The 14,522-nt window shown below is 40.5% G+C and overlaps 1 protein-coding gene and 1 long non-coding RNA gene across 2 annotated transcripts; both read left to right on the forward strand.

Moving 5' to 3' along the window:
* Window positions 1-328: 328 nt before the first annotated feature.
* Window positions 329-10,014, forward strand: LOC136712232 (polymeric immunoglobulin receptor-like). The gene is made up of 6 exons (XM_066688704.1): window positions 329-445; window positions 3,134-3,538; window positions 5,292-5,689; window positions 6,635-6,860; window positions 7,554-7,862; window positions 9,749-10,014. The coding sequence occupies exons 1-6, from the start codon at window positions 397-399 to the stop codon at window positions 9,997-9,999; spliced, it is 1,638 nt and encodes a 545-aa protein (XP_066544801.1). The 5' UTR covers window positions 329-396; the 3' UTR covers window positions 10,000-10,014.
* Window positions 10,015-10,331: 317 nt separating this feature from the next.
* On the forward strand, window positions 10,332-12,350 carry LOC136712435 (uncharacterized). Its single transcript, XR_010804830.1, has 2 exons — window positions 10,332-10,419; window positions 12,042-12,350. It is a non-coding gene; the product is annotated as an uncharacterized LOC136712435 (long non-coding RNA).
* Window positions 12,351-14,522: the final 2,172 nt, after the last annotated feature.

Consider the following 14,522-nt stretch of genomic DNA (forward strand, 5'->3'; position numbering starts at 1 on the left):
TTAGCAGCTTCTGCCTCAAGAGCCTTTTTTCAGCACCACCTCGTCTTTTCCTCCTATCCGTCTCTAAAGAAGGAGTGAAATCGGGTCTCATACGGGTTTGACTTTGAACGTGAATTTGAAAACCATGAGCTCAGCCTCCCTCAACCCATCAGAAAGCCGGGTTTTTTACGACCTCGACGGCCCATGTGGCATGTGCTGGAGTGGCCAGGTGTCCAGTCCGCTCGCCTCTGCTGCACTGTGACCCCGAGGGACCAGCTGTTTCACACACAGCTCAACCCTTTCCTCTTTTGGCTGTAATTAGCTCTGCGGTGGAGGATCTGCTGACACTGAGAGCCGCTGCTGTCTCTCCAGGGCAGCGACTCACAGCCTCTCTGCGCAGCCGCTGTCCTCACAGCAATGGCTGCTGCTCTGCTCCTGCTGCTGCCGCTCCTCTCTCCACTCCCAGGTAAAACACTGTCAGTCGCTCCTGCGTGTGTGGAGACCCGTTTGCAGGGGTTTCTCACTTTACACTTTACACTTCACATCACAATGTTCACTGCAGTCTTTCTTTCACGGCCTCTTGTTCAGTTATTCTTGTGCAATCGGGCATTTGCGACAGTGTCCTTTTTCCTATTGAAACAAGTGTAAGGAAAGGCACAGATTTAACGCTGGATTTATCCCCTGCCTTGGTCTAGGGTTGTTAAAACAAGTATTTCTGTACTTTTACCAGATTTGCAATCTGTAGAGCCAGGGGGTCTGCTGAGGGATTTAAACTGTACATGAGGTCTATTGCCGGATGAAATCAGAGCTAATGGCAGACTACACACCTGCACATCATAGCGGAGACATTTCTGATAGAAGAAAGTGTCATCTTACTGACAGTGCAGCCGCAACTGAGCACAGCTGTGCAGTTTCTATAGCGGGGGGTCACAGTCTTGATTTAATCCGGCCCTGGAGTGAAAGGACTAAAGCAAGTAAACAGCCTTGTAGAAAACTGAGATCGGTGGAAACCAGAACATTCTTGAACTGTGAGGAATAGTTTGGCTCTTTTGCAGTAATTTGAGTATCTGTGCAATGAGCTCCCAACACGTGTTGCAGAAACTGAGCTGACTGTTACTCATTCTGTGTGTTCAGTACAATTTGTCATTTTAAGCCAGTTTCTCTTTCCAGATAGAGCCTCACACAGCTTGCTCATGCAAACCAAAAAATTCCCAACACACCTAGTGAACACAAATATCGAAACAGCACATTGTTACATATGATTCAGCATGGCAACATTGTATGTAAGAGTATAAATCCAATGTCTATTGTGTTCGTATTTTATTTGTTGGTTCTTTTTCTATTGTGATGTATAATACAATTACAGCAAAAGACATAAATGTCAAATATTGTATTTACAAATTAGCTGCACATGTACAATAGACTAACTTAAACTTTACCATTTGCAATGTAATTACAATATTTCAGTCGTAATAGACCATATTTGTTACTGTAATTACATTTTATTACAGGAATCCGAATTGGATAACAGATCATTCGTGTACTACAGTTTTTCACGATTTCTAAAACACAATTTCTGAAACTTTGTCCATTTTACAAAACTCAAACAGAAAGAAACTAAAACAAAATAAAATGTGAGAGAATGCTTTATACATTTTCCAAACTTGCGAAAAGTTTATTTGCTCAATTGTATTGTATGTCTTGCATAACCACATGCTTAGACCAAATACAGAAATAGCTGTGTTTCTGTTCTCACATGCAGTACGAGTGCCTGCCCTTAAATGCATTTGAATATATGATATAAATATAGTCTGTAATCCTTGTATTATATGTTGAAAATATATTTCAGAAAATAACATCAACATGTATTTTCAGCAGAGTAAAACATATTTGATTATATGTCATATTTTAAATCAGGGATGGGCAACTCTGAAATATTTTGGACAGCCTGATTGAGGTGGAGTTGCGCTTCATCCTCCCAGCAGACAGGCAGCAGCAAACGCAGTTCAATGCAATAATTGCTCGCTCAGTTCATTACTACAGTCAACCACTAGAGGGCGCTCGCTTGAGAAGCATTAGGCTAATAATGATATTAAAAGCACTTTTAATCCTGACACAAGTACTGTAGCCAGGAGTAGAGCAGCCGGGATACAATGACTTCTGACAAAATAACAATTGATCACGAGAACCGTGTATTCCAGCCAAGATGGGAGACAGATTATCTTTTTTATTTAAACTAAAACTAAAGCTTTTGTGTTATAATTCAGACATAACTTTAATGGGTCTGCTTTATTATTTAAACTAAAACTAAAGCTTTGGGCAACTGGCGTGCTTTTATAATAAAAACTAAAACAGTAATCACACATGTTGGATTATTTAATGAATTAGTAGTTATATTAGCCAAGTAGAGGAAGGTGGTTTACAATATTCTAATTAACAAGAGACATTTCAACTACTACTACATAGACCAGTGGTCTCAAACTCAATCCCGGGAGGGCCGTGTGTATGACACTGGTTTTCGTTCCAACAGACTTGTCAATGACTTAATTGCTCTAATTGTTTTAATTAGCTAGATACATTTAAACACCTATCCAGGCCTCTGGAAATGTTATAAGCAACTGTACCTTGAATCAAATGCACTTTTAAGACCATCAACTCTAAAATACCTTCCACATTTTTTTTTTTTTTAATATAATTGAAAAATTAATTTGACAAATTAAGTAATTGAGGACTCGGTTGGAATGAAAACCAGCATCATACACACGGCCCTCCAGGAATTGAGTTTGAGACCCCTGACATAGACTTTATGAATGAATAACCTCTTGGTCAAGGATGCTGACTCAGCATGTTTTGTTAAACAACAAGATGCAGGGCAACAACAGAATCCAGAGCCTTAGAGATAAGAGATATATGTGAAATGATAGAAAGAATCTGTACTGTTGAGAGGCTGTGTCAGCCCTTGCCAGGTCCAAAGAGTAACAGAGAAACAGATTCAGCTTTAAAACTCTAGAAATGTAAAATTCCGTTCTTCAAATGGTGACAATAAAGCAAGTTCTGAAAATATCATAGTCCTCCTGTATCTGTATGTATTCTGTGGTTCTATATAAAACACATGGTCAGGTTTTAATCCTTTCCCGTCGCGCTGCTGTTGCAGGTGCTGATGCCGTGTCAACACTGAGACACACCATCGTCCGGACAGGAGCATCAGTCACCATCCCTTGTCTCTACGAGGACAAATACAAAAGCCGTGTGAAAACCTGGGGCTTTTACGATAAGTGGGGCAAATTGAAAACTCTTATAAGGACTGACTCTCCAATCACAGACAGTGATAAAGTGTCCATCTCTGACGATCCAGCCCAGGGGGTCTTCACTGTGACCATGAGGGGACTGGAGACGGGGGACACAGGCGATTACTATTGTGCTGTGGAGACAGAGGGGCCCAGGACACGTGATGACAGAGCAGAGCTGCAAATCACAGTTACTGCAGGTAAGACCTTAAAATCATCTTCCACTCACTTAGTTAAAACATCAAAGTTTATTTGTCACATCCACAATGGCAGTGAGATGCAATAATATTAAACTCAATATACAACAATAAATATATATAAGAAACTCAACAAAATCACATAAATACAGGGAAATGCAAATGGACAGTGCAAATGAGCAAATAATTAAGATATATACACTGAAGCAGACAGACTGTAGAATAATGTTCTGTATGGTTGATTATGATTCGACAAATAGAATTACAACACTATCATACTTTATTCCCAAACAAATTTCAATCTCCATTATAGTCTTTTGGAGTTTTTTTGCTGAAATGTGTTGAAATGCCACTCAAGTTGGAACATGTAGAAGTGATTGGGTGAAATTGGGATAGAAAATGAAGGAGTTATTAGCATTTGTAAAAAACCCAGCCTTTTCTGAGCAACTTTGAGTAATTGTGTTCTGACAGTGTCCACATATCACTGCATGAAATTGCTTACAAAACCTGCAAACTCTTTGTAAACTACAGGAACCTACAAGTGTACTAAATTTACACAGTGAAACTGCTTTTTGCACAGAGTTTACAAAGATCTGCTTACCTTGTAGCTCTTCATGTATATCTGTACACAGTTTAGCAAATAATGTGTAAACTTCAGGAAACAAAGTTTTCTTAATAAGTAATATGCATGTAAGCATGGTTAAAACATTGTATTGGTACACAAACTATATATTATTATTATTATTATTATTATTATTATTATTATTATTATTATTATTACTATTATTATTATTATTATTAGTTTTAAAGCTTAATTTTAATAGTATTTAAACATTTTTTACAAGGTATTTGAAATGCATCTGCAAACTTTGTGTAAACTAAGTAAAAAAAAACAGTTATAAGTAAATCTATTGTAAATATAAGGTTTTCAAATAGTTAACTATTGTAACTTAACTACAGTAAATTTTCTCTCAACAATACTAATTAAAAAAATACCATGACAGTTTAAACTTGTGTAAATCAAATGGTTTACTGCATTTGTAAACCATTAGTTCTCTTTCAAATGGAAAGAAGGCCATTACCGAATGGGAAGAGCCTTCTGACCTGCCAATCAGTGAAAACATGTACCAAAGCTGCCCAATAGGGGCCCAGCTGGCAGGAGGAAGACCCGCCCCCGATGTCTGTGAAAAGGCTCCTGGCTGTCTTTCTTTTAGGGAACTGGGGTTATAATGGGTTATTATAGTTTAATGCTGTGTATGTACAGCCATTGCATTATACAGGATGTAAGTATGTGGGGCCTTTCATTTGAAAGCAGACAAACTGTAATTGTCTGCATAATTGATCATGTTTAGACAAACTAAATTACGACACTAACAGATTTTATATGTGTTGAAGAAAAATTGATATCATATTTTTGGGGGCAGTTTTATTATCTGACAAACTGGTGTTTAAATAACACTAAAACTGCAACTTGTGGATTAAAAAAAATAGATGTATTGAACATATTGTAGCGATCTGGGGGGGTCATTGGGGTATACTTGTGTTACTTCCTGTATGTTTATGTAACTGGGCTTAGTTAGTTCCAGGGGTCAGGGGTTGGCCCAGCGCGGGATCACGGGTCGTGCCATGATTGGGGGAGTCAATTATTGTAGTCTTTGTGTATTTCTACAGTTATTAATTTAACTAGACCGTCCTGTGCTGTCCATGCTCACTTTTGGTTTTAAACACAAAAGACTTACACTTTTAATATATGTATTTAGGTACATATATTAACTGTAAAACTAGTCGCTGTGTTGGTTTTTGCCTTTTAGGTATTTTTTCTCCACAGCATTTGTTCAGCGTCGTTCCTCTGGATCTCCTGCGTCGGTGCTGTGGCCCGGCCCGGTGACGTGTCCCTTGGTTCCACCCAGCGTCCCGGTGCAGTTGCCCCCTTGCTGTCTGAGTATCATTGCCGGGTTTCAGCGGCCAGTCCCGCTAGGCGCTCCACTTGTTGTAAAAACGTCACAGCTGCTGGTGTGCCTCGGTGTGGGTCCAGGCAGCAGCTCGGGAGAGAGAGATCACTCCAGACAGCTGGCAAAGATTCCACCCCCCCGACGCGCCTCACAGGCAGAGCTGGGGAACAAGAGGGCAGGCTCCCAGACAGCAGCGCGCCCCCCCACTGACCTCCGCCGGGTCACCACCAGGCCGACCACGGTTGTCCCAGGCCAAATCCCGTTGCCCCATGCTGTATGTGTTCTGTATATGTAGAGCTGTGGCCCCGCTCCTAGTGGTGCTAGTAGAGCTGGAGGCCGCTGCTACTGCGGTAAACAAAGGGCATAAGACCAGACTCGCTTTGTACATAATTGCTGAATTACTGTTCACAGTACAGAGGGTTCAGGGTCCACACAGAATGAAACAGTGAATACTGTTTATTTAAAATATGTATTTTACATTTGCAGAATTTAAAACGTACAAAATTGTAATACTTATGATGAAATACTAAAATCACTTAAAACTTTTAAAAATCTTAACGTGATTTAAAATAAAGCAAAATATACATGAACTCTATACTTGTGCATTAAATCAATTAAACAATAAACTTGTGAATAAATGGCAAACTGCCAAAAGAGTCAAATGCATTGGAATTAACTGAAAATGCACCAGATAAATCAAAAAACAATTAAAACAATAAAATAAAAACAAAAACAAAATCTGATGCATTTAAAATTAAAATCATAACAGTCAATGCATTTGACAAAGAAACAAACCAAAACAACCAAACAATCAAAAACAAACAAGCTTTTAAAATCAACACATTTCATTAAAAACAATTAAAAATCATTTTTTAAAAACAATCATTAATCAGTAAAGAATAAAAGATCTCGGACTCGGGCTCCAGCAGGGGGAGATGGCCGTCCCCGGAGGTGGGTCCCATCATGGGATTCTGAGCTCCCCCAGATCGTGAATGTGCCAGTTCTTGAAGGCTTCCTCCTTGCCCCTCTGATGGACCTCCAGATTGACTTAGTCCCTAAATAGGACCATGCCCCTCCCGCGCGATGACTTTCGGTCCATCTCCTGCTTGTTGAACAGACAGATGTTCCGTCCCTCCCACAGGGCCTGTTTCACTGCACAGACGACATGCCACCAGCACCTCAAGGTTGGAGATGTAATTCCCTTGGCTGGTCCATAAAGGATTCGCTGGGCGGTCGCCCGCACAAGAACGGCAAACCTGTGGAGGAACGGGAAAAACAGGAGCCAGACTCTGCAAGCGGAGGGTCAATCCCTAAAGATATGAGCCTCTGTCTCCCTTCCCAGGCAATCCTTGTAGGGGCAGGTGTCAAAAAGGGCCAGGCCCCTTTTGTGCATGAACACTCGGATGGGGAGACATCTTTCTGTGTGTTTGAGAAGGCAATCGTGCGTAGCGTTAGCCCAGATAAACCGTCAGGTTTCGGGAGGGAAATCTTCTATTCGACCAGCGCGACTTTGTGGAGGCTCGGAGCGCCCTGTAGAACGGCAGGGGATCCCACGAGTGCGGCCTGCTGTCCATGGCGCAGAGGCCAAATGGTCTCAGGCTGCTGGCAAAATAAAAGCGGTTAATGAAACTCACTTTCTTGCCAGCAGCCTGGATGTGCCTTAATAAGCCACACAACGTCCGGGACCCCCCTGCCTCCATCCAGGGCACCCTTCACCATTTGCACTGTTTTCAGCCTCTCCATTTTACACAGAGTGAAATAGGGAACAGGACAACACAGACCCTCCCTCACACATACAACTATTTACATATGGGTCACTCCCTCCCTATTGTCCACAGTGCACTAATGGGTCAGGATGGGGGTGGCACTCCCAGCATGCATCCGCCCCAATATGCTAATGCCGGCCGCAGGCCAGGAGACGGCGCTACAGTAAGTATCTACTGTCTCCACGTAAGAAGTTTACAGAATCCATACTTTGAACAGTAAACTGAACATTTATCTTGTGAAATCGAGTGTAGAACTTCTTAAAAATGGTTCATCCTTTTCCACATATTTTATTCATAGAAACATATTTCAGTTTACCTATAAAATGATTTCATGATTGTATTGTAAAGCTGCTCTAATGTCTCTGTCTGCAGACGCTGGGGTGCTGTATGTGGTCAATGCCACAGTAACAGGACAGATAGGAGGGGAGGTCAGTGTCCAGTGTCGATATGGAAACCCATACCGGTCCAGACAGAAACAGTGGTGCAGGAGTGGAGACTGGAGCTCCTGTCAGACAGCAGGAAGCCCTGGGACTGCAGGACACGGCTCTGTCCTGATCACTGACCACACAGCGGAGGGACTCTTCAGTGTGACTGTGAGCGGACTGCGGCCGGAGGACCAAGGCTGGTACTGGTGTGATATATCTGACCAACAGCTTCCTGTTTACCTTAAAGTCACTGAAGGTAAGGATCAGCAATATTTAGCATGAACATCAGTAAGTGATAATAACTAGTTTGTGTATAAACGACTACTAACTTTATGTAGTTGAATAGTTGAGGGTAAAGCAGTCAAACTAGTTGAATAGTGGGGATTGTAGCACAAAAATATATAAAAAATAAAACGCATAATTTCACAATTTGTTTTGTATTTCTTTGATGGATGGAGATTTATAATGTTAGATAAAATCTCTTTACCAAAAACGATTACTTCCATTTTGATTATTAAAGCGGAGAAAACGGAATCATGTAGTTTTATAACAAATTAATTTCTTCTTCATAGTATAAACAACCGCTGAAGTAGGCCTACCGCACGGACCTAGTGAAAAGCAACAGATGCAATAAGTTAAAAGAAAACCAAATGCATTGCTGTTAAACTGGGGTCTTTAGAATTATTTAGCATATGATTATAATTATTTATTCATATTCACGTTATTGATTTACTTTAAAAAACAAATAACAAAATTAAGAATCATTATTTCAAACAATATGCTCATTCCTTACAGAAAACAATTAATGTGCATTTACATAGCTCACCAGGGAAATAAAAAAATACATACAACAAATACCAAATTATTTTTTTCCTTGAGTAACAAATCAAAGCCTCGTATAAGAAACACACTATTATTTTGCTGGCATTGTCATGAACCACACAGAACAGCAATGCCCCGGTGTGCAGTTGCACTGTGTAGCAGCCGGGACCTCGGCAGGGCTTCTGCGGGATGAGAAGGAGTGGAGCGGCGCAGCCAGACCAAAACGGTTTATTTTCTGTTCTTTTGTTTTATCAATTGAAATACAAATAATTTAAAAGGTTTAAAATACATAAAATCACAAACACAGACATACACAGAACCAGTGAGCAGTACAGGCGAGAGGAGGCAGTGAGGATTTTTAACAAAGATTAAAATGTCCATTAAAATTAAAGTGGACTGGAGAGGGAGAACACAAATGAAGTGCAAGTGTGTAAAACGTGCATCTAATTAAAGTAAACAAGGTGGACAAGCTGCAGTGGGCTGAGACTGTTATCTGAAATCGCTGATGTCCTGAGATCATGTTTTAGGTTCTGCAGCTGGTTTCACATTGTCATAGTGGCATGGATTGTTTCCAGATGATAACGCGGGATGGCATTGTGTACTTGGGCTCAAAACAATGGATAGGATACAGAAATCTGCGCTTCTTTTGATGTTGATGTAACATTCGCCACTTTAGCAAATAGTGTGAATGGACATTTCCAGTAAGTCAAATACAAGTGCTGAGGTCAACAACACCTGTAATTAGTCGAGTATTGGACTATTTGGTGCTAGCCCTAGTATAAATGCAAAGGTCACGTGGCCAATACAGTAAAGACACAACAAGCATCAGTCTCTTGTGTGTTTCCATGTCCTGTGACTCTTGTGTACTTTCTCCTGCTTGGTTCCCAGTGATGGGGGCTCTATCATCGCCTCCTCTGTTACTGATGCTTAGGAGCCACAATGCCTGCCCTGACAAAACTAAATAACCCCCAGCTGGGACAGACACAAACTGTAAACCCGTGTAGAAATGTAAATATCATTGTTTTATTGTGTGAAAAAATAAGGAGCCAGATCCAAGGACAAAGTATAGGGGACAGGGACAGCAGGCGGGTCTGTAAAGAAACAAGTAGGGGGATATAATGACCTCGGCTTCAAAATATTTGTGAGGTCTCTAACTCTGTAAAATTATTATTTAGTAAAATGCCATTATACATAAAATTACATGTTTTAAGTACACATCTTTGTAAGTTCAGGTTGTATACGTTGTGGTGCTATCTTAAAAAATGTTTTTGAAAGGCATAGAAAAACACTGCACATAGATTGTGAACCGCTCTATTACAGCAAAAACAACAGCAACGCCAGCAACTACGTCACAGCAAACCTCTTCAGCTGTTCACACAGCTCCACCTACAGGCCAGTCCTCCAGCCTGCCTCCTGAAGATAAAGACAACGGAGATGAAGGAGGTGAGAAGCACAACGCCAGCAGGTACAAATATTTCTGTTTGTTCTCATTCATGGTATGTGAAATCGTCTTCACTGTTCAGGGGCAGGGCTATTGCACACCTATCTGTCAGAACAAAATATATATATAACTGTGGAAGATGCAGAGAAGCATGGAAAGCTGTATGCTTGGAATAACGGGATAGAAAAATAAATGAATATAACTAAGCCAGTGGAAAATATATGTATGGTTCCAAAATGTCACAGGAGGGAGATGGGGTGGGGGGATATAAGGCGGACAATCTGTCATGGGGACGACACTTTGTTATAGTTACCAACTGTCAAAGGGACAATATGTCATGGGGGGCAATTGCCATGTGGAAAGCTTCTTCTGCAGCAAATGTGACAAAGACCCAGTAATGACCCATAGAGACCCATCCAGAAGGTCACTGATCGCTATTTCTCCTGCCATTGCAGTGGACAAATCTTGCTCGGACTCCTAATAGCATGTGGACTTGTGCTCCTGCTGGGGGCTGCGGTCATAGTCGCCTGGAAGATGTGGAGAAGAAGGAGTAGGTTCCTTTCCATAATTATTATTATTATTATTATTTATTGGCAGACACCCTTATCCAGTGCAATAATACAGTTCAATACAAGGCATCAAACATTACAAAATCAGATTGACATAATACAAAGCAATTCAAAGCATAATACATTTTACAAATTCCAATTTACACAAGTGAATACAATAAAATACATCCTGGACAATAAAATAATAAATAAGACTAACCTGGCAGACATGGGGTGCAAGGCTGGGCGCATCCCAGACAGGACAGCAAGCCATCATGGAAAGTGCCTCTTAAACAAGATATCACAAGGGCAACAGCATAAAACAATATGCACAAATCACAGTAAACAGTAAAGGTCAGAGAGCACTCAGTATGTTCAGTGCTACAAAGAGCACGTGTCATGTTACAGAGCCCTGCTTTATTGTGCCAAACAAGCTTGGCACAGAGATACTATTCATATATCGTAACAACAAAATCACTGAGCACAAAATTGAGCAGTATCAAACAAACCATGATTATTATTTTACTAGACTTCAATGTGGCTTGACCACCAAATCTTGATACACCACTTAGAAAACATTGTTGGCCTGTCTCACAATGTGCTGTCCTGGTTTAAATCATATCTGTCAAACAGATCCAATATGTACAGATCAATGAAAACAACTCAAACTGAACTGAGGTTACAGAGAACCACAGGGCTCAGTCCTCGGACCTGTACTTTTTCATGGAGTTATGGAGTGGGTGTCACAGACGGCACAACTCAGGGTTTTCAAACTTCTTATTACATTGTGTGTTTCCATTTCTTATAAGTATTGGTTGTTATACTTTCTTTCAATTGTATGTTTTTTCTTCACTTAATTGTTTACTTTTGATTTCAGTTTCCTTATTGCAGTTGCACTGAGTATATAATTACATTTGCACGTGGGTTTTTGGTGATTTGCGAGGCAGCACCGCCTGCGACAGAAACCCACCTGGTTGGTTGCCTAATTTTACCAGCCCAACTTGTATAATGATTCGCCTCTCTTTGAAGGGCTTTATAAACAGATAGCAGCAGATCTACAGATCTGTTCGACAGATCCCATCCATTTGTTCAAGGTCATTGAAACAGCATGGCCAGAGCAGGGGGAGTGGAGAGCAGGGCAGTAAAGTCTACCCGGGGAAGCAGAGCTTGGCATTATTGCTTTACTGTGGCGCAGCACAGAGCTGTCTAAGCCGCAGTAGTGTGGTAATCAAGAGAGCGACGTGCCTCCAGAGCAGGTAGATGTAAGTGGCGTACAGGACAGAGTTCCCTACAGCAATCGTCCCAACACCAGTATTACCCTTTTGTCTTGTTTCCACCTGCAGTGTTGGGACACTTGTGCTTATTGTCCAGCCTACTGCCTGACTTTAGTTCGGTGTATTATATATAATTCACTGAACTACTTACCTGTGGGCGGGGACTGGCACACTGGACGTTGCTGCCGTCGTGTATCTGGAAAGAAAGTTCTCATTAAATACGTCATCTTACTTACCTGTTTGCTGCGTAGTACCTGTGGAAGAAGCCAGTCTACTGGAGTCAGAAATACTGGACCAAAGTTTTATAATTTGTTAGTGTTACTGACCTGTCTGTGTTTGTGTCTCCCCAGTGTGACCGGGTTCAGCCCCTGCATGAAACTCCCGGAGTTATTATTGGACGGGGTGATACGCGGGGGGAAGAAAAAGAGAAGTATTTTTTATTCATTTTAGCTTAGCCCAGCGAATATTAAAGGCATATTTTATTGATATTTTAAATACTTTTCTAATTGATTTCTTAATCTTTTGCTACTGGGAAAGTCTAGTTATTCTTTTTATTGTGCCCCCTTTGTGTAAGTGTGGCAGCTTCAGACTTCCTGCCCTGGGCTCCATATTGAGTGATGTGTTAAAGCATTGTAAAAATAAACGGGTGTTATTTCTTACTTATGCCTGTTGTGTTGGTGTGCTGAGATAAAGCGATCCTGCTCTGGGGAAGTTGTGTGGGGAGTCCCCCAGCTCAATAACATATTCGCAAGTAAATGTCATAGTCACAAAATACTTTTGTAAAAGAAATATACATTATTAAAGGCTTCCCAAAACTGAAAGAACAAACATTATGTGCAAATATATAGATCATTAAGGCACACCTGAAAAAGCCCTGTGTTCCTACTGCCTATCTAGCCACGTCCGTCTGCCCCCTGAGAGGAAAAGCCACTCTTCTGTATACTCTGCCCCAGCCACAAGGACATCCATTTATTTCTATAATCAATTAACTTTATTGAGATACATAATCAGCCCTTTTCCTTTCCACAAGATTAACGTATAATAGAACAAGTCATGACAATAATATCTAGCATGTAATACCATGATATGCCATAATATAATAAGGTTCCCGTAGTTCCTCCTATCCCTAAATAAGCGTGGCTTCTACTAAAGGCTTGTGCTAGATGGGACAGGCACGATGGAGCCGGCCCGTACACAGCAGATCAGGTTAGGACCTCTCTGAGAAATGCTGAAGTACAGCAGCGTATTCAGCACAGAGTGTAGGCTGCTAGGCTTCAGCACCATCTATCGGAGTTTGTTTGTATTGCATAGAATAATTCATTTTGACTCCAAAAAGCGCAATGTGGGGCAGATTGAAGGTATTGGGTGTTTTGGGGTTAAAATAGTTCAACTCTTTGGACAGGAGAGTGAAAATGCACAGCTGGATTAATTCTGTGACCATATATTGTTTCTGTTTCTCTATTTGATTGTATGGTGTATATTCTTGGGTTCCCAATGGTCCAACAACAGTGAGACAGCCTCCTCCCAAATCTAAACATTGTGAACCGCTTGCCTGACAAACACTGCTATTCAAGCTTGTCGATCACATTCTTCCCGAGTTGTCCTGGATCTGACTTTGTGAGTGACAGATCCTACATCAGTGTTTTTGTTGTCTTTCTGATAGGAGACTGCCCTCTAAAGACCATTACAACAAAGTGCTTTATTTTTTGCTGTAATACAATCCTTATATTCTAAGACACATCTGAGAGCGCTGCCACTTACTGTTTATTCAGACAGTGGGGGAATCCTGTTTAATACTACTGAAAAAAACTCCATTGTGAAATTCACAAAAAATATCCATTACGAACAAGTCTATACATTCCACTGAAATATCACTGATCGGAATAGTTTAACAAACAAAAAGGTCTATTCATTCTGCTAAACGAATCATTGAATGTTGAATAAACTGTAAGAACGCATTGTAAAATGTGAAACACTGTAAAATATGTTGTGAATCTCCTAGGCAGTATGAACGTTTGTCTAGTGCAAACTTCTGTTTTTCTCGCAGTGGGTAAAATACAGCTGAAAGGAGGCAAAGGAAACATTTATTTTAGTTATAGTTGCATGTAGTATGTTGTTTCTCTGTAGCTTCATGTTTAGAAAGCTACCAATGTTTAAATGGGTTAAAGAACTTGTGTAACTTCTGTGTTTTAAGGAAGATAATGTGTCTCCCAAGAACATAACACAACATGTTTGATTAAAATGCATTTGTGCAAGAACTAACACAAACCCCTTTCCCCAAGTCTCTACTTTTTATTGTTTTAAAAAAATTAACCTTTATTTTTAGTTTAGTCTTCCTGGCTCTGATTTGGTTTTCAACATAATTTAGTTTCTTCACAAAATGTTGAGTGCTGAATACAGAGTTAAAATGTTCCCTATTCCAATTTTTCCACATCCAATGTTCACATATTGACAGACTATGTGAATATTATACAATTACAAAGCTACAGCACAAAGTGAACATCCTTAACTGGAATCAAAACTTAATTTAATAGAAAATGCTCCTTTTATAAATTAAACCAAATTGAATTCCTACAGAGAGTAAACTGTCATGTCATTAATTGTCATAATGCCCGCTCCTTCTCATCCCTGGCCCCTAAATGGTGGAACAACCTTCCCACCGAAGTCAAAACAGCAGAGTCCTTGACCTCCTTCTGGCGCTTACTCAAGACGCATCTTTTCAGACAGTTTGAGTCTTGGACCATCCTCTTCCTATAGCCTGAATATCTGGATTCATCGCATCATAATCTGGCAATAATCTGAGGTTTGATAGGTGACTGGTTGTGCAAGTT

The sequence above is a fragment of the Amia ocellicauda genome, chromosome 2 (genome assembly GCF_036373705.1).
Source record: "Amia ocellicauda isolate fAmiCal2 chromosome 2, fAmiCal2.hap1, whole genome shotgun sequence".
Lineage (NCBI taxonomy): Eukaryota > Metazoa > Chordata > Actinopteri > Amiiformes > Amiidae > Amia > Amia ocellicauda.

Bases quoted from the DNA above. Each gene is read 5' to 3' on its own strand.
- LOC136712232 (XM_066688704.1), top strand. From the start codon at position 397: ATGGCTGCTGCTCTGCTCCTGCTGCTGCCGCTCCTCTCTCCACTCCCA. The intron at 6,861-7,553 runs GTAGCGTTAGCC...CTCTGTCTGCAG, and splicing joins GTTTGAGAAGGCAATCGTGC to ACGCTGGGGTGCTGTATGTG. The intron at 7,863-9,748 runs GTAAGGATCAGC...GCTCTATTACAG, and splicing joins TTACCTTAAAGTCACTGAAG to CAAAAACAACAGCAACGCCA.